Source organism: Schistocerca piceifrons, chromosome 2, assembly GCF_021461385.2.
Source record: "Schistocerca piceifrons isolate TAMUIC-IGC-003096 chromosome 2, iqSchPice1.1, whole genome shotgun sequence".
Classification (NCBI taxonomy): domain Eukaryota; kingdom Metazoa; phylum Arthropoda; class Insecta; order Orthoptera; family Acrididae; genus Schistocerca; species Schistocerca piceifrons.
In genome coordinates, this window is record NC_060139.1 from 364,659,037 (window position 1) to 364,683,356 (window position 24,320).

At 43.9% G+C, this 24,320-nt stretch overlaps 1 protein-coding gene across 1 annotated transcript in view; it reads left to right on the top strand.

Moving 5' to 3' along the window:
- LOC124776655 overlaps positions 1-24,320 on the top strand; it is a 402,196-nt gene that overhangs the window by 355,503 nt on the left and 22,373 nt on the right. The window contains exons 6-7 of the mRNA XM_047251746.1: positions 20,864-20,964; positions 21,217-21,333. Coding sequence (XP_047107702.1) covers positions 20,864-20,964; positions 21,217-21,333 — 218 coding nt within the window. The remainder of the gene's footprint in view (positions 1-20,863; positions 20,965-21,216; positions 21,334-24,320) is intronic.

The window sequence follows — 24,320 nt, forward strand, 5'->3', positions numbered from 1 at the left end:
AGTGCTTAGAGCCATTCGAACCATTTTTTTCATTTCATTACATTAGTATGTATCACTTGACAAAGAAAACTGTTGCCCTGCAGTATCTGGAACTAATTTGGTTACATCACTAGGTACAGCCACGTTCCAATTCAAAATAGTGAGCGTTGGCACCTCTCACTGTGAGAATACAAACTAATAGCAGATTTACACACATTACGCTGTAAATAAATGCAAGCAAAATAACAGTGTGCGAGGAGTATTGTCAAATAAAATTTCCGATCAATGTTTGATTGTTGGGCAAGTTGGAGTTGACGCTGGTTTTATTACGCGTTTACTTCTCATACGCGACTCAAAATTAAAAACTTTGGACTGTCATTTAGTAGAACGGTAAAACAGTCGTTAACCCGAAGGTTGGTTTGTAACTGACAATAAGTTTTGAAAAAGGAGTTACATAGAGACGTAGCTTATTCCAGTAGTACCTTCTAGAAGTCTAGTCGTTTTTCATAGTTCTCCGAATTACTAAAAGCAAGAAAATAAATCACCTTCCTCTAGTTCGCTAAAAAGTGAAATATAGTTCTGGTTGGCCAGTGATGAAATGTATTACACGTCGGATGTAAGGAACTTCTCGCATTAAGTACGAAGTACCAACTTCCTCCTGTTCATTTCATCTAAAACATTTTGTAATAAATATAATTTTTTACCCTCCAACTACCCCCCTTATCATTCAGACTGGGGAAAATAAGGTATCAAAAGAAAATCGATACCTTATATTAAAACTGTGTGTGATGACCACTCGGGGAGGAATGCTTTGGTGGACAAGGAAACTTAAAATATAATAGTGTCTAGTTGGTATGATTCCGAACAAAGCTTTTATTTTCACGACGAAAATGAAAGACGGAGGAAGCGATAGACCCCGCTAAGGACATAGCGGCACCGCCCTAAGATAATGTCCGCCTCGTTTCTGTTCCTTTTCTAAAAAAGACATTCGATTATTTCTTGATCTCCGACAGTAGACAGTTCTAGCTCGAACAATTGAAGAGACAGAGAAACCCCAACGAAGAGCGACCGGTTTCGTCAAATGACGTCGCGGAGATGTTAAACAAACTCGAGTGTCAGATGCTACAAGAGAGCCGTTGTGAACCTCTTAGAGGTTTTGCTGAAATTCAGAGAGCATACGTTCGCAGAAGAAAACATATTACTTTCTTTCACATTAGTCTCGATGCTAGTATCAGACCAATGGCACTGGATGACAGAACGTTGCAGGGAATCCATTACTTGTCTCGGATATCAGGCGCGGATGTGGAGTTACGAACTGTTTAGTGCACAATACAACGATGCTCCATGGTGCTGGTCAGACGCGATAGGTCTGAAATATGACGAAGAGTACGCATGCGCTGACTTTTTCAGGCAGACCAGCATCGGGCTACTGCCACATCCGAATGCCCCGCAAATCTGAATATTGCACGATTCAGTCATCTGCCCAAATGGTGACCCGCAATGAGACCCTTTTCAAAATGTGTCAGGTGCTGATAAAGCTTTCTCATACGACTACCCGGCACCTCCATGCTCTTCACACTGATCACTCAACGCTTGATGCTGCTCCTGCCCCTTCCTATAACCTGCCAGGCCTGATATCACAAAACACGAACTACACTAGTACAACAGTTTCTCATTTCCTTCCTTCCAAACTTTACAGAAGCTCTCCAGTGAAACTTGCTGGAGTAGCACTCCTAGAAGAAAGGACATTGCGGAGACATGGCTTAGTCACAAAATGGTTCAAATGGCTCTGAGCACTATCGGACTTAACATCTGACGTCATCAGTCCCCTAGAACTTAGAACTACTTAAACCTAACTAACCTAAGGACATCACACACATCCATGCCCGAGGCAGGATTCGAACCTGCGACCGTAGCGGTCACGCGGTTCCAGACTGTAGCGCCTAGAACCGCACGGCCACACCGGCCGGCGGCTTAGTCACAGCTGCATGTTTCTTTCAAGCTGCGTTATGACTACTAGGCCCTGCCATCTTATTGCTTTATACAAGCCGTAGTGCTCCATACAGACCTCATACCCAGCACCCACGGCTACCACCGCGGTGCAGATTTATGCTACGCAGTTGAGATCATGGACACTGTTCCCCATACGGCGCCACGTGGAGGCGGGGCTGCCGGGAATTCTTTTGTGTGCTCTTTTGTATTATCTTTTATTTACTTACAGGAATTACACTTACTTTTTAAAGAACACACATGAATTTTGCAGCAGTAAATTATAAATTTATAGCATTTTTAGAAAGAGAATAAAAAGACGGGAAAGGGTAGATAACAGACGTCGCTTCACCAAAACCACAAGACTAAGGAAACTTGGTGCTGAACTTCAGGTCCAGCACCCACGTGGCATTGCCACCAATCTTAGTACTACCCCCTCCTCGGGAAACCTCGATTTGTTGAGTCCATGCGGATGTAATGTAATATACGTATGTCGGTGTTGTTTGCTTATAGACAGTCTGGGGGGGGGGGGGGGGGAAGGGGTTCCATAAAAAATTTTCACTCTGCATCGGTAGGTGCACTATTGTGAAACTTCCTAGTGGATTAAAGTTGTATGCTGGAAAGGCAAAGGTCCCGAGCTCTAGTCCCAGTCCATCAAATCTGGTCGTTCATAAACCCGCCGATGATGTACATGTATGTGATATTAGATTGCCGTCCGACCATGACTTTTGGATGTTTCACTTTTTTTCAGACAGTGTAGATGTAGACGTATGGCGAATAGACGTGAAGCATATAACAGAGCTCTTTTTATAAGCATACCGGAACGTACGGCCTCTTACTGTTTTTTGAGCGGAAATGGGACGGTGATTCTACCCTGGTTCAGGTCTTCACTTCGCTTTGGCAGGTAATAGCAAGTAGTAATAATCATCTCACACACACACACACACACACACACACACACACACAGAGGTGTTATCCACAAACATATGGGATTCTGTGGATTGTTTTAGCTCAGAGAGAACGGAAAATAACTTGAAAGCGGGAAAGAGAGTTTACTTTGCACGAGCAGGGAGCCCGTGAATTTTTACGGACGTGAAATCGCCTGCTGTTTTTGTGCGAGCCTGCAGCAAGGCCGCACGAAGGCTACACAGAAGAGGCGTCTCGGCTCGGTCGTTAGCAGCTGACCGCAGGGAGGCGCGCAGCGATGCCGCGCCCGGACTCTGGACAAGAACTCACTGAGTCCTCCACGTCTGGAAGAAGGAATATTAGGGTTTAACGTCCTGCCGACATCCAAGTCATTAAAACGGAGCACAAGCTCGGAACGTTTTCAAGGATGGAGAAGGAAATCGGCTGTGCCTTATCAAAGGAATCATCCCTGCATTTGCGTGTAGCGATTTAGAAAAATCACAGAGAACCTGAGTTTGGACAGCCGGACGCACCACCTCCCTCGGTCTACACGCCTCGAGTATAGCCTACAAAAACACGGGAGATTCTAGTAGAAAATACTGTGTGAAACAGGTTGCATATCCTTCTACATCTATACTCCGCAAGTCACCTGGTGGTGTGTAGAGGGTTATACTTCGTGTACCGCCGTCGCTCTGCGATTTTCTTGTACCAGTCGTGAATGGTGTGTGGGAAGATGAATGTTGCTAGAAGTGAGCTCGAATCTCTTAATTTTACCTTCATGGTCTTTTCGTGAGGTATAAATAGCAGGGAACAATATATTGCTTGGCTATTCTAGGAAATGCTTTCTGCATTTTAACAGTAAAACGCATCGTAGTTCACAACGCCTCTCTTATAGCGTATGCCACTGGGAATGGGTGAGCATCTCCGTGACGCCTTCGGGTGTCTAAGCGAACCTGTGACGAAACGCTCTGCTCTTCTTTGGATCTCATGTCTCTTCTCTATCAGCCCTTTCTGCTACGGGTCCCAAACTAACGAGAAATAATCAAACATTGGTCGAACGAGGGTTTTGTGAGCTGCCTCCTTCGCGGGTGGACTAGACTTCCTGAGGATTCTTCCAGTGGATATCAGTCAGACATCTGCCTCTCCTACGACTAATTTTATGTGGTCGTTCCATTTTAAATCTCTCCGTACGCACACTCATAGACTGCTTCCAACGATTTTTCGAGCAATCTTGTAATCTTAGAATCAGTCAAAGTGCCACGGTCCAATTCAGTCATGTTTTTACACTACGTGACGATACCAGTCATGGCTATAAATTTCATTTGCCTCCTTTATTAACTTCAAGGAGGCAGATCAAACTGGTGATGATCATAACGATCGAAACTGGCCACTGAATAAAAAAATGGCTCTAAGCACTATGGGACTTAACATCTGAGGTCATCAGCCCCCTAGACGTAGAACTACTTAAACCTAACTAACGTAAGGATATCACACACATCCATGCCCGAGACAGGATTTGAACCTGCGACCGTAGCAGCAGCGCGGTTCCGGGCTGAAGCACCTAGAACCGCTCGGTCACAGCGGCCGGCCACTGAATAAAACAAGTGTTTGCGATCATAGATTGTTTTGTTTTCTACATATAATAAAAGTTACCTCTCAAGCATTCCCTGGAACATACAATAATCATTGACCTACTTTCCAAAATCTTCATCGAGACTGAGACTGTGGGATTAGATTTTGTATTCCTATTCCACAGACGTTTGTCGCCTGGGACGGATAACCAGTGCATGACAGTAACTTTCAGGCATTGTGAAAACGTTGAATGAGTAAGATTTTCTTTGGATGTAAGTAAATCAGTGTTGAAATCGCTGAGAATTACTTCGCTGCTGTAGGATGTGCGATCGAACATCTTCCAGCGTAGCACATGAAGAAAAGTCTTTTTTTCTAATTCATATGTAGACGAACATTATCACACATCTTCCCTCGCCTCTTGTTCTGCAAGATGCATAGCAACGGGGTATGGGCTGTTGATATTAGTAATATGAAAATGACTATTTGCCATAATCCGCTGTCACATGTGCTCCATACGGGTGTCATATTTGAAGATCGACTGCCCACTGCTGTCTTCACCGGGTACATTCTTCCGACATTCAGAAAATTGCTTGCTCTACCTGTGCATTGAATGATTGCTCATTGGCGTCCAGCCCAAACGCTAGAACGGAAATGGCTGTGAATTACGATCCGAGCTATGTTTGTCATAATTTGCACTCTGCAAGGGAGAGTGCACTTATATGAAACTTCCTGGCGGTTTAAAACACTGTGCCGGACCGAGACTCGAAATCGGGACCTTTGCCTTTCGTGGAAAAGTGTTCTGCCGACTGGGCTACCCAAGATCGACTCACGACCCGTTCTCACAGCTTCACTTCTGGCAGTACCTCGTCTTCTACCTTCCAAACCTCACAGTAGCTCTCCCGTGAAACTTGCAAGACTAGCACTCCTGGAAGACAAGATATTGCGAAGAAATGGCTCAACCACAGCCTGGGGAGAAGTTTACAAGAGGTACTGGCGGAAGTGAGGTTGTGAAAATGTGTCAGCTCAGCCGGTAGAAGACTTGCTCGCAAAAGGCAAAGGTCTCGAGTTCGACTCTCGGTCCGGCACCCAGTTTTCATCTGCCAGGAAGTTTGATATTTTTTTTCTTATTTCCGACAACGATAGCAATGAAAATCTCGGACTCAGCAACCAAATTCAGGCATCTTAACTACCTAGAAGGTTTTCTTTGTGACTTCGCAGTTGGTGGGAGGAGATACGAGAACCTACAACCAGACTCGTGAAGCACTCTTTGGAACTATCTTTTAGATTCTCGAACATCAGTTTGTCGTGTGAAGCCTGCTAGCTAGGCAACCATACATACGCTTGGGATGTGACTGCTGCAGCTGCACCTGTGACCAGGGGTGTTGCTAAAATTAAGCGTTCACTTTAACACCTCGAGAAGAATGAAACTGGTATCATTCCCTAGGAACTTAATTCATTTTTATTTCGCTCTTAAATACAGTTGGAAAATTTTTGTTACAAAAGAAGTTCTTGGTGTAAATTTTTTAATTATAAAATAAACTTCTCCTAGTAGAAGTGCGAACTTCCACAAGTCGTACTCTCTTAAGAGGCAAAAAGGGTGTTTAAATAACGAATTAAACGTGAAGGTCGTTCCACAGTGCTCGAACCTCGTCAGGTTCCCTCTTTTTTGTAACGAAGCAGCAGGTTGCTTTACAGTGACCACCATCGTCCAGCGTGCTCTTGGCCTCCGCTAGTTTCTTCTTTTTGCTGAAGTTACTGCAGTATTCGCCTTCGCGCATTTCAGTAAAATTCGTGCACTTTTAATTTATTTCCCCGCTTCGGAACCGATTGTCCGGTTGGACACATGAAAATCTACCATTCACCAGCTTTCTTTCTTTTTGTGTACAAGGTGTAACTAAATTCCTTTTACAGACTTCGAGGACAGGTTCCTTACACCAAAACGAGAAAAAAATTCCAGTAAACATGGGCTCTAAACTACATACCTCAAGAGCCATGAACACTTGTTAATCTTTGTTACTGTGAAACAGACCTCGTGAAACACATCTCTTCTACTGCAAGCTCTTTGATTTTCATATTTTGGGAGGAGGTAATAAAACCTAAAAAAGGGAAAAAGTCCAGTAAACATGGAATCCAAAATGCATAACTTAAAAGCTATGAGCACTTGTTCAGCAGAAGGTATGCGTTTCAGAGTGGCGAAGATGAAAAAGTATTCACAGCTTTCAAGGTATGCCTTTTAGAGCACATCTTCATTGGACTTTTTTTTCTTTTTTTTTGGTACATGCTACCTCCCAAAACATAGAAATCAAAGAGCTTGCAGTAGAAGAAATGTCTTGTCACAGTATCGAAGATGAACAAGTGCTCATAGCTCTTAAAGTATGCGTTTTACAGCCCATGTTCACTAGACATTTGTTTCCCGTTCTGGTGTAAAGAACCTATCCTCAAAGTCTATTAATTACAGCTATGTACAAGTTACATGTTGTGTATAAAATTCAGTCATGGAAAGGAGGAGGAGGAGATTAGCGTTTAACGTCCCGTCGACAACGTCATCATTAGAGACGGAGCACAAGCTCGGATTGGGGAAGAATACGGAAGTAAATCGCCCGTGCCCTTTCGAAGAAACCATCCCATCATTTGACATAAGCGATTTCGGGAAATCACGAAAAACCTAAATCAAGATGGCCGGACGCCTGTTTGAACCGCTGTCCTCCCGAATGCTAGTCTTATTATTATTTAAATTCATTCTCAGAAGATTATTTTGTCACGTTAACCGATGCGATTTCATAGGCCCCGTTGCCGAAAATGTCACATTTTACATCAGACGTTTTGGTAGACACCTCATATATCCGTTATGTGGTACATATCTGTGAGAAAACATATATGTATGCAGTTGAAGCTATTTTGCCAGTAGATGATGTATATCTGCAAAGAATTTCGGTAGCTATTTTAGACGGCATACAGCAGTGAAAGAGTTTTCATTATAGAAAGAAATGGAAACAGTGAGCGGAATTTACCGATAAAGTTTAGTTCGTATTGTCGTAGTTGTCTGTAGCTGGATCCGACACACGTTTTGATGCAGTTCTAATAAGTATCCGAATTGCAGATGTTTACGAAGTTTCGTCTACGCTGCGAGTTATGTCAGAAAAGGCAGTTGCTCTTCCAAAACATTCAGAGCCAAGTTACAATCCTTTGATTTATAGGCATGTGACATTCTCTTAAGCTTGTGCGTATGTAAGGCAAATTGAGAGTTTGTCGTTCTAGACGTACCTACTGTTCTGTAGATGGAAGTACAGATTTTTTTCTGCTATTACAAGAAAGCTTCTTCGTTTATTACGCCAACCGAAGCTTCTATGGACTCTTTGAATTATGCTGAAGTATTACTAGTATTCTTCTGTAGAAATTTTGTCCACCGGTTGACATCTTTTCTGATACTTACTATGAATCATTTATTTTCTTTCTGTTTCATTCGTTTGCCCCTCTTCTTCTGTGGTAAGATACAGGCAAATCTTCGCTGCTGCAGTATACCGAAGTCAGATGACGAACTCGGGCTCCAGCATACGATTGCAATCACAGCATACCATGCAGGGCTCCTTCAGGGTAGGAAGCGAGACGGCAGCCCTTGTATCTTCCTCGGGCCCCTGTTGCCGCAGAAAGCCTTGTGTGATGGATGTTCACGCATACACCGTGTGCCGAGCCGCCCTTCGTCTTCGTCGACGTATCCTAGAGCCTTGTCGCGACGCTGATTTTCGATACTGGAAAGTTTTCTTATTTCTGGCGAAGCCCTGCCTCTGAGCCTGTCGGAACAAAGGCAGGCAAAACAGCAGAGGGAGACCAGCCCTTGAACTCTGAATCTGCATACCAAAGACGAGCGGCTGCGATGTGACAGCAGAGGAGAACCCTGCGAATTTGGTGGTCACTTATCACTTCTTTAGCATAGGACGGGGAAAGCTGGGCAATTCATCTCCAAACGATATTTCTTTCGGTGCGCAATTAGGTATAAATCATCTCCGACTTCCTCGTCCTAGAGGAAAACCGTCCTTGCAGATCACACAGCAGAACTATCAGTAAGAACAATAGGACATTTGTCGTCATATTTTATAAGTTTTAGTGTGAAATTGAAGGTGGAGGGGGGGGGGGGCGGCAGAAAAGAAAGGGAAGGGATTACTGATGTCAGTTGCGCAGTGGTTAACGCACTTTCCGGGTAATCAGGAGATCCCGGGTTCGCGTCCCGGTCCGGTACACGTTTCCACTCGTCGCTGCTGATCTCGCGTAATGTTCCGATGCTGCTAACATCGGTAATCCCTTTCCTTTCTCCCTCCCCTCCCCTCCGCCCCCCCCCCCTCAGCCTTCAGTTTCCCCCCACTCCTCAACCTTCAATTTACATATAAAGTATTACAGCTACGGATACCGCGTGTTGTCTGATCTTTCGGGCATTCATGTAATTTGGTGTGAAATGCCCCGTCAGTCTGAAAAGCTTCGAGACTGGATTACTTAAAAATAAGAGAAACGTTGAGATGGTGGTTTTAATGCTTCAGGTGTTCCACATAGTCTGACTCCACTTGAGTGCACTTGAGTATAACGATTGTCCATTCATGTGAAACTCTCAGAAAAGTCTTTCTCTGGAATATTCTTCAACTCCCACGTCACATTGGCTAAAATATCGATTGTGTCGTCAAAGCGGAGACCCTTCTTAGGAATTTCTGCATTTTATCGTTTGTTGTATATCCATTTCGATAAATGGTTCAAATGGCTCTAAGCTCTATGGGAATGAATCATGAAGTCATCAGTCCCCCCAGACTTAGAAATACTTAAACTTAACTAACCTAAGGACAACACACGCATCCATGCTCGAGGCAGGATCCCTGCGACCGTAGCAGCAGTGCGGTTCCATACTTAAGCTATTTCGATAAAACTCAGTATTTTCAGTCATGAAGAATTTTTTTGCCAAAAAGGAGTTCTCCTTCTTTTGTAATTCAATCATGTCGCGACGGGAGTCAACGCATCGTTGTTTTTGTTCGGGAGTCAAGATGTGGGGAACAAATTTTGCTCGCCCTCTTTACTTCTGCGGAACTTTCTGGAGAACGTGTGGTACAGATTTGCTCCATTGCGATATGCAGCACGTCCACTACTTAACATTGTCTGCTCACAACTGTCTGATCGAATGCACATCTGTTGTTTACACTTGTTAGTTCAAGCTGCCGTCGTAGTTACTGCGCTGACGTCGCTTATACGCATGGGATGAAAAAAATCTGAGACCATTTTGGACGGAAAGTATACATCTGAAGCGAAGTGGGTTTATAGCGTTCGGTCCGGTTATCACATGAATGAATAATACTAATGAAAATTTAGACAGGAAAGAAGCGTGTATTTAAAGAATCAATTGACCATTGCTAACTTCTATTCATTCGTATTGATAGTATGGCGAATAGCTGACTGTGGTCATTTTAAGGGGCATGGGCAGGAGGCCCGTCTGTGCATCGTGTTATTAAAGTAACTGTACATAATACAACGCGTATATTATGCAACAAATATTGTGGAAACATGGATTGCCGGCCGGTGCGGCCGAGCGGCTCTAGGCGCTTCAGCCTGGAACCGCGCGACCGGTACGGTCGCAGGTTGGAATCCTGCCTCGGACATGGATGTGCGTGTTGTCCTTAGGTTAGCTAGGTTTAAGTAGTTCTAAGTTCTAGGGGACTGATGACCTCAGATGTTAAGTCCCATAGTGCTCAGAGCCATTTGAGCAATTTTTGAAACATGGATTAAACACATTGAAGATGGTGTAAGCATTGTATTAAGTACTTTTTATCGTATCACGTTGCACATATCAGCCAATACAAGTATTTTCACAAAAATGATAAAGATCAAAATTCAAAGAGTTGGTAGCTTTTTAAAGATTTCAGTATTTTTCTTAATTGAAGTACTATTCTTCAGATGCATAAGTATCTTGTACTACACACTTTCTAGAGTAGGCTACGTTCTTCCTCAGGGTTCAAGCTATATCCGTGTCAAATTTCATTTAATCGAAGTCGGTACAGCGGGTTAGTAGTGAAAACGTAACAGGCAGAGTTACAACTCTCAGTCCCCCAGCGGAGAAAATCTCCGATCTGGCCTGGAATCCAACCCGGGCCTCCCACATGACATTCTGCCGGCAGTACTGACCATTCAACTACGAAGCTGTCCATTTATAATATGAGTATGGGTAAAGCTTTCAATTAAAATATCTTTTCCGTGATTCGACTTTGATGAAATAAAGCCTTTACCATGCCCCAAGCTGTGCTCAAGTTGAAACGTCCTGGTAGATTGAAACTGTGTGTCGGACCGAGAGTCGAACCCTTGATCCTTGTCATTCGCACGTAAGTGCTCTACCAACTGAGCTGCCCAAGCACGACTCAGGACTGAACTTCCTCCAGTACCTTGTCTCCTACCATTCAAACTTCACAGAAGCTTCCAAGACTAGCACTAATGGAAGAAAGGATATTGCGCAGACATTGCTTAGTCACTGTCTGGGGAACGTTTACAGAATGAAATTTTCACTCTGCAGCGGAGTGTGTACTAACGTGAAACTTCCTGGCAGGTTAATTTACCTGTGAAAACTCCGTGAAATAAATTAGCGCGTTCAAACCAATAGGCATATACGATGGTTTTAGATAAAACTGTAAATCACGATATCTTTTTTTTCTGTGATCCGATTCTTATGAAATAAAACCTACACGATGCCCCAAGCTATGTTTAAATTACCTGTGAAAACCCCCTCAAAATTTGCCTAGTAACTGTAGAGATTAGCGTGTTGAAACAGAGAAATACATACGACTGCTTCAGACAAAACTTTAAATCTCTGTATTTTTTCAGTGATCAAATACTGATGAACCAGATCATATACCTTGCTCCAAGCTATGCTCTAGCTACCTGCGAAAACCCCATGAAAATTCGTCTAGTAGTTTTGGTAAATGGAAATGCCATGTGGCTAGGGCCTCCCGTCGGGTAGGCCGTTCGCCTGGTGCAATTCTTTGGAGTGGACGCCACTTTGGCGACTTGCGTGTGGATGGGGATGAAATGATGATGATAAAGACAACACACCACCCAGTCCCTGAGCGGACAAGATCTCCGACCCAGCCGGGAATCGAATACGGGCCGTTAGGTATGACATTCCGTCACGCTGACCACTCAGCTACCAGGGGCGGACAGTAGCTTTGGTGAAGCCTCTACAGACACAACAGTTTTACAGATTTATTATTACTATAGATTAGTAGAAGGGCCTCTGCTGCCGAAACGCACCGTGGCAAACTATTAAACGACAAACGTTACTAACCTTGACACAAGAAGCGAAGTGCACTTTTGTATAAAAGTCTCGAGATAGTCATAAACTTCATCCAGACTCATAGAACGTGAGTAAATGTAAGTTTGAATTATCTGTGTTACCGCCCGCCCGTGTGTGTGTGTGTGTGTGTGTGTGTGTGTGTGTGTGTGTGTGTGTCCTTGAAACACCGCGTCTAGTTCGCGCATGCGCACCCAGAAGCACTGAGCGGCAAGCACATTTGCCCTGGAGCTACTTGCAGCGGCGGCGGCGGCCTTAGCGCCCGCGGTCTGCAACGCACGAGCCTAGGAGCCTGGGAAGCGGGGTTGAGCCGGCTGGAACCTGCCACGCTGCACCCACCTTGAACCGTCCGCTTTACGAGCGCCCTTTACGAGTGTTTTGTCTGGTTGCGAGCGTTCACCCGCGCCGCGGGGCGAATCCTGCCAGGCGCAACACAACGCCGCCGACGGCCTGCCGAGGAGGGGTTGGGGGGGGGGGGGGGTGGGGGGGAGGGAGGCTGCGTTTTGGCGGCATCTTTCGTTCCGGAGGGCGCGCGAGACCGTTGGCGGCGTCACTCTTTGAAGAATGCGCGACCCGAACGAAAGGATAGATTTCTGCCGGAAACACTCCGCCAGGCGACCCAAGCAGTGCCATTATCTTCGGAAAGACATGGCGAATGGCCACAAAAAAAAAAAAAAAAAACAAAAAAAAAACTGAGCACTGGTCGGAATTTTGAGAGGAAGTCTTCACATTCCATGCTCGGCTATCATAGTTTAAGTTGCTGAATTTTAACAAATCTCTAAAAGACAGTGTATTTCTGGAGGCGTCCCTACCCGGAGGTGCAATGGATACGGGCTCCAAGAGGAAGGACGGGGGTGGGGGAGGGAGGAGTGTACCGAAGACCGAGCTCGATGCATCACTAAACTATTTGTTAATTTGTACCCAATGGTAACATCAGCTGCGGGCGCCTTGTTCGTACCCATACTCCTGCGATGGATAGACCACAGCTGCCCGCTGTGACCGAGCGGTTCTAGGCGCTTCAGTCTGGAACCGCGCTGCTGCTACGGTCGCAGGTTCGAATCTTGCCTCCGGCATGGATGTGTGTGGTTCCTTAGGTTAGTTAGGTTTAGGGGACTGATGACCTTAGATGTTAAAAGTTCCATATTGCTTAGAGCCAGTTGATAGACCACAGCCTTCACTGTGTACTTTCGTCGTCCAAATGCGATTTAACACTACACTGAGACACGCGAAGATACAATGTTTTGTTCAGGGGGAGAACAACCGTCGTTCCGTCTTGATTTGTCCTGACAAGGACACTCATAGATAAATTCTCTTGCAGAAGGTGTCAGTTCTTTCAACGTCATCTCCAAGTGTTACTGTGTAGCAGCAAATTCGTGGAAGAATTAAGTGGTATTAAACCGTCAGATTCCAGCATCTAGGAATCACCCTGGATTGGTTCTTGACTTTCAAACAACAGTGTATTGAGTCACCTAAAAAACTTGCCTCAAAATTGAATCTACACTGTCCAGTCACATTAATGTGCCTACCTGTCAAATGTCTAGATACTCACCTTTTGCAGCCGGCCGGAGTGGCCGAGCGGTTCTAGGCCGGAACCTCTTGACCGCTACGGTCGCAGGTTCGAATCCTGCCTCGGACACGGATGTGTGTGTGGTCCTTAGGTTAGTTAGGTTTAAGTAGTTCTAAGTTCTAGGGGACTGATGACCTTCAGCAGTTAAGTCCCATAGTGCTCAGAGCCATTTTTGAACCCACCTTTTGCAGCGAGACAAGCAGAGAGAGAGAGACACATTGGGATTCGGGCAGGTACCGACCGGGAGCAGCTGCACTAGTTTCCTCGGTTGAGGATCCATTGCGCGTGTAGCCCGTCGAGGTGGATCCACACATTCTTGATTGGGTTTAAATCCGGTGAGTCTGGTGGCCTGGGGAGTACAGTCAACTCATCCTGGTATTCTTCGTACCATGCACGTATACTGCGAGCTGTGGGACACGATGCGTTGTCCTGATGGTAGAACCCATCGCACCGAGGAAAAACATTCGCTCAGTTTTCGCACTGCGACAATAACTGCACTGTTACCCGCATCCCTCGACACGATTTGTATTACTCCACTGCTGGTGCTGCCACCTACCGTCTGTGAGTGGTTATTGTACGTTGAAACCGAACATACACGGTGGTTTCATTAATGTAACTGGACCGTGTACTTGGAAAGATTGCTGGAAACGGTTGGGATGTGACGCCAATACTCTATGCTCTGCTGCTCTCGATCTTGGGTATTCTGGTGGTGGATATTGGACTCCTGTTGTGGGAAAACAACGCCCACACAACAGAGACTGATGTGCAGCAGAATGAAGCCCTCAGCCGCGCGGGATTAGCCGAGCGGTCTCAGGCGCCGCAGTCATGGACTGTGCGGCTGGCCCTGGCGGAGGTTCGAGTCCTCCATCGGGCATGGGTGTGTGTGTTTGTCCTTACGATAATTTCTGTTAAGTAGTGTGTAAGCTTAGGGACTGATGACCTTAGCAGTTAAGTCCCATAAGATTTCACTTCAGTGCCACTGATAGAACTACTTGTTATCATACGAATCGGCAACCGTTATGGTCCGAGGGGCCAAATATTATGTGCTCGTTGGTAATAATAAATGGGTGAAAGGTGGACAGAGGGATCTGTCGTCGTAGGAATCTGGACAGGCAAGCAAAAGACTGCGTGACACAATGCACTTTAAATAAATATATTTTATTCAACCCGTTGCTGACGAACTATTGCACTGTTGATAATCTGTGCCAGCCGTGGGTAGCAGTAATCCGAGACCTGGCAAGGTTGTGCATCAGTGTACACTAAATGTTTGCCTGTAGATCTAGCTATCAACAACTCGGTGTAAAGCTCGGCATCAACTAGCAACACGGAACTAATCTCGAACACAGGTGCCCAGATCTTATAAAACTGTTCTGGCAGTCTTCTTGGTCGACCCCTGAAGGTTCTTAATTTGTCAGTTCATACTGTTGATGGCAATGTTCAAAGCGACGGTCGCAGCGCCCACAGGAAACTTCATCGAGGCACCGGCTCCGGCAGTATCGATAAGCTACGATACTGCACTACTCCCATTCAGTGGTTACCTGTCCTGGGTAGTATTGCTCTGCGATGTCTGAGAAGGACGGCAGCTAAGTCAAACTTACTCAAGAAGATCACTTCTCAAAAGGACTCTCCCTTGTACGACGGCCTACCAGGTCCACCAACAACACGTCTGAAATCACGCAAACCAACCTGGGCTTATTTATAAGGTACCAGTTCTATTGGCATAAGATCCAAGTGAAGACAACGCTGGTACGAACGTCCACCCAACAACGGCAAGTTTCGACAAAGAAGGTTGACGGATTCAATTAACTGCATCAAACATGGTCGAGACTGAACGGGATTAGGAAGGGTCAACGGAGGGTTGGTTACACCTTGAAGAAGTGAGGTTTCCGTGCATATGTTGACTGCGACTGCGGAATAGAGGAGCAAACAATAGAGCATTCATGGGAGCTGTCACAGATTGTTGTTATATCTGCCCCCCCCCCCCCCCCCCCAAGTCCTGACCCCGCTCCCAAAGTAAGAGCAGCGTGATCATGGACCCCAACCCTCTTGTATCCGCCCCTGTGATGGACTTCCGAACCTGCTTATTATACTCCATAACTGGAACATTTCCGTTTTGACGTATGGAAGCTAAAGCTTACACAGAAACTTGACAAAAAGTCGTTTTTGATGAAGACGGAAAGGTCGTTAAGCCTGCGAATTAACTGCGATGTGATTCGAACGCTTCCGATTCCCGGGGTGGGGACTCTCAATGCACAAAATAACACACCAGACGTGGGAAATAGGTCGCCCCCTCAATAGAGCATTCGTGGGAGCTGTCACAGGTTGTTGTTATATCTGCCCCAGTGTCTGTGTTTTATCCTGTAAGAAGCCTGCGACGATGAACGCTTGTTAACAGGGTAAGCGGTGCATAGGCGCGCGCGAGGACAGCGTCTTCCTCTGATGTCATGGCTGTTTCCTGCAGTACGAGCGTGGTGGCACAACGAGTGCAGAGGGCTGCTTTTTTATTTGTCGCAGCTTGCTGACTCAACGTAGGCGGATGCTGGAGATGTGGGATATGAGCCAAAAACTGCTTCGTTAAAAGTCTCGGCCGTCGTAAAACAAGAAGATTGGTTCCCTTGTCCAGTAGAGAGCAGCTAATACTGACATGTACCTAAAGACTGGAAAATTGCTCGAGTCACACCAGTACCCAAAAAGCCTATATCACTGACGTCGATTTGCAGTTGGATTTTGGAACATATACTGTATTCGAACATAATGAAGTACCTCGAAGAAAGCGATTTATTGACACATAGCCAGCACGGTTTCAGAAAATATCGTTCTTGTGAAACACAACTAGCTCTTTATACTCGTGAAGTAATAAATTTTATCGACAGGGGATGTCAAATTGATTCCATATTTTTAGATTTCCAGAAGGCTTTCGACACCGTTCCTCACAAGCGTCTTCTAACCAAACTGCGTGCCTACGGAGTATCGCCTCAGTTGTGCGGCTGGATTAGTGGTTTCCTGTCAGAAAGGTCACAGTTCATGGTAATAGACGGAATGTCATCGAGTAAAACAGAAGTAATATCCGGCGTGCCCCAAGGAACTGTTATAGTCCGTCTATTGTTCCTGATCTATGTTAACGACATAGGAGACAATCTGAGTAGCCGTCTTAGATTGTTTGCAGATGATGCTGTCATTTATCGTCTTGTAAAGTCATCAGATGATCGAAACGACTTGCAAAATGATTTAGATATCTGTATGGTGCGAAAAGTGGCAATTGACCGTGAATAAGGAAATGTGTAAAGTTATTCACATGGGTACTAAAAGAAATCAGCTAAATTTCGATTACGCGATAAGCCACACAAATCTGAAGGGTATAAATTCAACTAAATACTTAGGGATTACAATTACAAAAAAACCTAAATTGGAACGATCACGTAGCTAATATTGTGGGTAGAGCAAACCAAAGACTGCGACTCATTGGCAGAACACTTAGAAGGTGCAACAGGTTTACCAAAGAGACTGCTTACACTACGCTTGTCCGACCTATTCTGGAGTACGGTATTGCTGTGCGGTGCGGGATCCGCACCAGGTGGGACTGACGGATGACATCGAAAAGTACAAAGAAGGGCAGCTCGTTTTGCATTATCACGAAATAGGGGAGATAGTGTCACAGACATGATACGTGAATTGGAGTAGCAATCATTAAAACAAAGTCGTTTTTCGTTGCGACGGGATCTTCTCATGAAATGTCAATCATCAGTTTTCTCCTCCGATTGCGAAAACATTCTGTTGGCACCCACCTACATAGGGAGGAATGATCATCACGATAAAATAAGAGAAATCAGGGCTCGCACAGAAAAATTTAAGTGCTCGTTTCTCCCGCGTGCCGTTCGATAGTGGAACGGTAGACAGACAACTTCAAGGTGGTTCATTGAACCCTCTGCCAGGCACTTTATTGTGAATAGCAGAGTAATCACTTAGATGTAGATGTAGAATCTGTTTGGGTATTTTATCCTCTGAGTATGTTTGGTAATGTACGAAGAAATCAGCTAATCACCCAGCCTTTTTTAAGAGTGGTAAAAGGTTAATACCGCCTATAAAGTGAAAACAAATTTATTTTATTTACATATTTTAAAAAATGTAAGTGCAATATACAGCTTATTAGGGGTGATCAAAAAGTCTCCGTTCGAAGGACGTACAGTCCAGAATCGGTATGTCTATCACGCGAAATCGCCGTGAGCATTGGGATAACCATCTCACCGACGCAACGGGTCGAAGATACGTATTTGGTAAAACACCGTGACCTGCTGTGTGAAGAAGTCTGCAACTGCGGGCTGCACATCTTGGTCCTACAGGACTCGTCGACCCTTCAAGGCCTTTTTTAAGGAACCGAAGGCGTGATAATCGCATAAGGAGAGACCAGGACTATAGAGCGTGCTCGAGTGCCTCCCTCTCGTGTTGGCGTAACTTCTGCCTTACATTTGCGGTATGGAGACGTGCGTTATGATGAAGCAGCAGCATCCAGACTCGACGAACCATTCCTCAACGGTAGTTTTCGACAGATATGCCGCCGCATACACATTCTTCACTCTACGACGGACGTCTACAGGTATTTGTCCTTCGGCAGTACGTTGATCCTGTTTGGACGAAGCATTTGGTAATAATGCCGCCATAGTACACATTTCCGCATTTACCGCCCGCGCGTCTCAAAGACACGAACGCCACACCAACCTCTTGCTTACATGTCGCTGCGTACAATAAAATGCCAAAAGGCAAGGGATAGTGATACACACGTATACAGATGGTGGTACCATTGGGTACACAAGGTATAAAAGGACAGAGCTGTCATAGATTGGGGCCATACGACAGGAATTAACAAACTCCGAACGCGGAGCGGCAGTTGGAGCTACATGGATGGGACATTCCATTTCAGAAATCGTTAGGGAAGTCAATATTCCGAGATCCACAGTGTCAGGAGTGTGCCGAGAATACCACATTGCACACGTTACCCCTCACCACGGACAATGCAGTGACCGACGGCCTTCACTTAACGACAGAGAGCAGCAGCGTTTGCGTAGAGTTGACAGTGCTAACAGACAAGCAACACTGCTTGCAATAACGCAGAAGTCAATGTATCCATTAGGACAATGCTGCGAAATTTGACGTTAATGGGCTATGACAGCAGACGACCGACGCGAGTGCCTTCGCTAACAGCACAACATCGCCTGCAACGCCTCTACTGGCTCGTTGGACCCTAGACGGTTGGAAAACCGTGGCTAGTCAGATGAGTCCCTTTTTCAGTTGGTAAAAGCTTATGGTAGTTTCGAGTGTGGCAGACCCGACGAAGCCATGGCATGTAAGCTGATGGTGGGTCCATAATGGTGTGGGTCGTGTTTACATGGAATGGACTGCGTTCACCAGTCCATCTGAACCGCTCATTGTCTGGAAATGGTTATGTTCGGCTGCTTGGAGACCATTTACAGCCAATCATGGACTTCATGTTCCCAAACAACGATGGAATTTTTGTGGGTAATTAGGTGCGTTGTCACTGGGCCACAGTTGTTCTTGATTAGTTTGAAGAACATTTTGGACAGTTCGAGCGAATTATTTAGCCATCCATTAGCTCGATATGAACCTCTCGAACATTTGTGGGACACAATCGAGACGTCAGTTCGTGCACAAAAACTTGCACCGGCAACACTTTCGCAATTATGGAGGGCTGTAGACGCAGCATGGCTCAATATGTCTGCACTACGTCGTGCAAAAGAAAGTCCAACATGATACTAGGAGGATTTGCACGACTTTTGTCACCTCAGTGTACATACTCGCATCGAGGTCGCACTACGTTACATATACACTGCAGCAACGCCCTCAAACTGAAACATTTTGACCGCCTCTTATACCTCCCCCCCCCCCTTTAGTATCACCACTGTCTGCAGGGATTAAATGTCATCAACATTCAACTCAGCAACAAATAAAATTACGGATCTGACACTAATATAAGTGTCTTTGATTATTTTTACATGTTATCCCATCCCACACCCGAGGGTGCAATGGGTGTCTTAAACGCTACGGTATCTCTTTCCAGCGAGGAAGCCATTATGTACAAAGTTTGATTCAAATGGCTCTGAGCACTATGGGACTTAACATCTGAGGTCATCAGTCCCCTAGACTTAGGACTACCGAAATCTAACTAACCAAAGGACAGCACACACATCCATGCCCGAGGCAGGATTCGAACCTGCGACCGTAGCAGCAGCGCGGTTCCGGACTAAAGCGCCTAGAACCGCTCGGTCACAACGGCCGGCACAAAGTTTGATTGAAATTGCTCCAGGTGTTTTAGAGTTAGGGTTTCAGGTCATTACTTTACCAACTTCATAATTTGGTTACGCGTATATAATTAGGTTACGTGTATAAAATGGCACAACTTAACCAGAGGTAGGGTTCAGTTGATAGGACACAACCTGAGACTTCAAGCAATAGTTAATTTGGTAACGGATGAAAATACGGGGGCCGGTAAAATTGTAGAGGGTAATCAAAGATTCGGCTACGTAAGCAGCTTCAAATGGATGTAGGATGCGGTAGTTATGCGGAGATGAAGAGGCCGGCATACAGTAGACTAGCGTGGAGAACTGCATCAAACCATTCCACTCCGAATGAGATGCTGTCCTGAGTGACACTAGGAATTGTGTGGTAAAACTATTGGTAAACTAAAGCGGAATTATGAATTGTCATATTGAAGTTTTAACTGTTTTTCTCCTGAAACTCCATCATCTCATACCAGAGCTACCTTCTTTCACACAAAACAGCATATATTTTTCGACTATGTTTAATGACAGTACAGCCTGTATAGGAAACTCTTATTACCATAATCTTACGCCACACGGGGTATTCTACGATCTACAACGGCTTCAGGTACCACGTGCAAGGTTTTGTTCTTCACTCGCTCACTAAACTAAGCCCAAAGTATCTGTCCTACTGAAAAAATTGTCAGGACCTTTTTGTAAGAAATTCTATATAGTTAAATTTTGTAATAGGATACGTTTTCGCTAGAGGCTGCAGATCTCGAAGTTTTTCAAGGAAACGTTAAATTTCCAGCAAAAAGGTGCTGTTCATTTTTTCTTTAGAACTAACAGTTTCCGTGTAGCGAGCGAGAGAACATGAAAATAATGCACGAGGTTTTTGAATGCGTTGTGGGTTGCATAAAACCGATCGGTAGCGGCAGATGGATCACCCTATATAACATTTCCTTACCTTTGACTTCATTAACTAAATTTAACATTCATTCATTTCTCAGTGCTTGTGGTAACCTGTTTGATTATAAGATGGCATTAATAGCTTCCCTACTTTTAAAAACGATTGCGTGTTTGATTATAAGCTGGTGTTAATAGCTTCTGTTCCTTTAAAAACGATTGAATTTACACGTACACTCCCAGATTCAATTGTGACACGTGTGCACCATACTTGTGTACAAATTTATTCGGCTGTGTAAGCTGTACATAAACGTTTTAGTTGGCGCTGTGGCGCTAATAGGGTAAAAATGTTTTCTGCAGGGTTACCTGGAAAAATGGCGGTCCAGCCCAGACTGTCCTCTGACTGAGAAACAGCTCGAAGACTTGTTCAACAACATTGAGGAAATATACATGTTCAACAGGTGAGTGATATTGCAAAAACATACTTAATTCACATTTTTAGTGATGTGTATTTGTATCTATATCCAGAATTTAACAGACTAGGGACAACAGCCATTCACTTTATGAAACAAGTACCGGTATACGTGACTCATTTCATTCCGTTACGAAAAGTAAAGTATACTAAACTACTGTGCTCTCGATAATCTAAGGCACTGTTACTGTACCAGTACTGCAAATCTTTCCTTATATGCCAATGTTTCTCATTTTTGCAGAGGGTTTCTTGAGGAACTAGAGCAGTGTGGATTGGATCCTGTGAAGGTGGCGCGCTGCTTTGTACGGAAAAATGCAGGATTTTCCATCTACACTCAATACTGCACGAATTATCCAAGGTAAACCCCTTATCTTTAAACGATTGTGACACTATACCGTACTTCAGAATTCAGATTAATATGTACGTAAATACAATCTTCATTCACAAAAACAGCTCGGTTTTACATGGTGCCCAATGAAATTTCGTATCCTGTGAAGGCATCTCCGGGTGCCGTGATTTTTACAGCATTTCTAAGAGACTTCTGTTACAGCAAAACAGCTGTAGATGGAAGGCTCTGTTGTTTCAAAATTTGTCATTTGTTGTTTTCTAAACAGTGGCCGTTGACAAACTAGTAGAGTATTTCTGGTTTGTGTATAGCACAGAACAAAATATAAAAGTGCATCCACACTATACCTTTTGTGTTCTTCTTTGCGCATGCGCATTAATTTTCAACAGCGCAACTACGCATGCGCATTTGTGCATGTATAATTTCCTGGAAACAGAAGCCGTGCGTAAGGGGCCTTCGGCGGGAATCTTTGCGATTTTTAGTAGACGATAGGAAGCTGGGTCCCATATGTGTTTGATAGTGTAGTCTGCTGAGGTTACGCTGTAAAGCGATTCTTTGTAATAACGTCTGTTGACTCCAAAGGAAGCACGCTCAAGTTTGTAGATGATTCCAGACAAAGAAAATAGTCTTGTGGAATGCTGCTTGCGAAGATTATTTGAATAAAAGTCCGAGGTATATTGACCTGAGCGTCACGTGACGGATAAAAAGTCTCCGATCATATTTTTGTAAAGAATAAGATACCGCACTTTCAAAGAAGGAAAACTGTGGACGAATATACACGCTATGGTGACTTAAAAGCACAACAACTGAGGAGCCTGACATGTGAACAAAGGAAGTTATGAGGTGTGTGTAGCTCCTCAACAAACTAGTTACCGAAAATAGAAATGAATTACACTGATGATGCAAAAAGACACAAAACTGAAAAACGCAACCTCCGTTCTAGTGGATTCTGGCGTCCATGAAATTTCCAAATTTGTCGAGTCTGAGGATGTTAATCTACATATCATATTTCATGATTAAATTACATATGACGCATTAAAAGTAAATTAATCCTCATATAACGACTAAGAACCTCTCTTAATTATTTCTCAGTTTCAGGAATAATCACTTTCATTATTTATTTATTTATTTATTCGTGTTCCCTTGATCCAGTATTGAGATTTGCATGAACGAATCATAATTATGTATGAGAACAATATTTACAGATGATACTAGATACAAATTGTAGCATTATGTAGGAGCAAAATTGCTAATAGCTTAGGCGTTTCTTACAGTGAAAAGAGCTACAAAACATTCAAATAATAAATTAAAATTATTCCACATTACACGCTATAAATTTCATAGAATTGAAATGATTTGTTTTGAAATGAGGAATAAATAATTCAAACAAATACATAGCTACTAGGTAACAAAAGTTTATTGCTAGCCTTATCGCTGCAGTTTACCAAGAAGAAAATCTCGTTGTAGCCTCCTCATGAAATTTGCAGACAAAACGTTGTCATCACTTTGTATTTCTCGTACCTCTGTTGTTTATATACTTTACCTACAGTTGCTTTTGCGTTTCTTTTTGTTTTTTTCTGTCGCATTATCATCACAATAAAGTAACACAAGCTCCCAGGCAAAGGCTGGGGTTCATAGCAGACTGCTTGTTCAATAAAGCAACGTGTGGATACGAGAACGCCCATACGTACATGTGTTTTTTCCACAAATTTTTGTGCATGCTCTTTTATTTTTGTCCGTCTGCTATTGGCAACGCGAGGACATACCTCGTTACGATACGGAATCGAACGACAGCAGCGCTCCAAGTGGCGTGGGAGTGAACTTTGAATACCAGAAAATATGACGCGAGTATCCGTGTCCGTAATTCAAATACACGATTCAGATAATAATATTTTTAGTTTATTCTTTATGGGTCGACGTCGTAAAAAAAATTAACGTGCGTGTTTAGAAACAAAAAGGTTTTCATGGCATTTCAAATCAATATATTCGATAAATCTCAATAGAAAGTAGGATTAACTTTTCGTAACAGAGGTTCACAGTCACGTAAAATTTTGTGAATGATATCATGATCAGCTTTTGACTGTAAATTAATTTATTTGTAGAACCCAATATTGAAATTTTGACAGTGTGGCAGTTATGACGTCGAAATAATTCCACCATACCATATGTCAAAATCTAAAAGTCATTTGACAGGACAGGACATAGAAGCTTGTTTGATCAAAACCTTGTATCCCTCATATGATTTCTTGTGTGAAATGCACTATTTGAACTGCATGGTAGCATTATTCTGCTTGATTTTTGCTCACATCCATTAGATTGTGTGAAGTAAATTTTTGTGTGTGTGTGTGTGTGTGTGTGTGTGTGGGGGGGGGGGGGGGGGGGGAGAGACTGACTCGCACTTGCCGACAAATCCATACGTGAACGGTCTCATTTAAACCTTCATTTGGCACACGCAAAAATATTGTGATGGACAAAATGTTAAATTACTTAAGGTAGATGTATATGGTCATGTGAACAATTTTACATGCATTGTTGCAAAATACAGCACATCATCTGCAAGTATCACTGCCCACAAAAGATGCAAGAGTGCTACAATAAAATTACTACAATGTTGTTCCTGTGGCTGAAAAAATGGTTGCATTTTGCAGTACTGCATGTGAAAAAAATTCATTTTTGGCACAAAGCACAACACAGTTTTACATTTTCCTCAATTTACAGTCAACTGTCCCTGAGGGGATCATATCGTACATCATTCAGCAGCTCAGAAGCTGCTGTTATCTTCTTCTTCTTCTTTTTGTTCTTCTGCTTCTGGTCTTATCATCCATCAAATATTCAAAGCCAGGTTTCCTCTTCCCAAGAAAGATAAGTCCTTTTGCCATGACCCAGGTAAGAATTTGCTGAAACATATGTATAGAAACTCACCTTCAGCATTTCCTCTTTCCATTTACAAACAGTTTTTGTTGCACAACAAACTGCAGCAGCACAAAATTGAAAGAAAC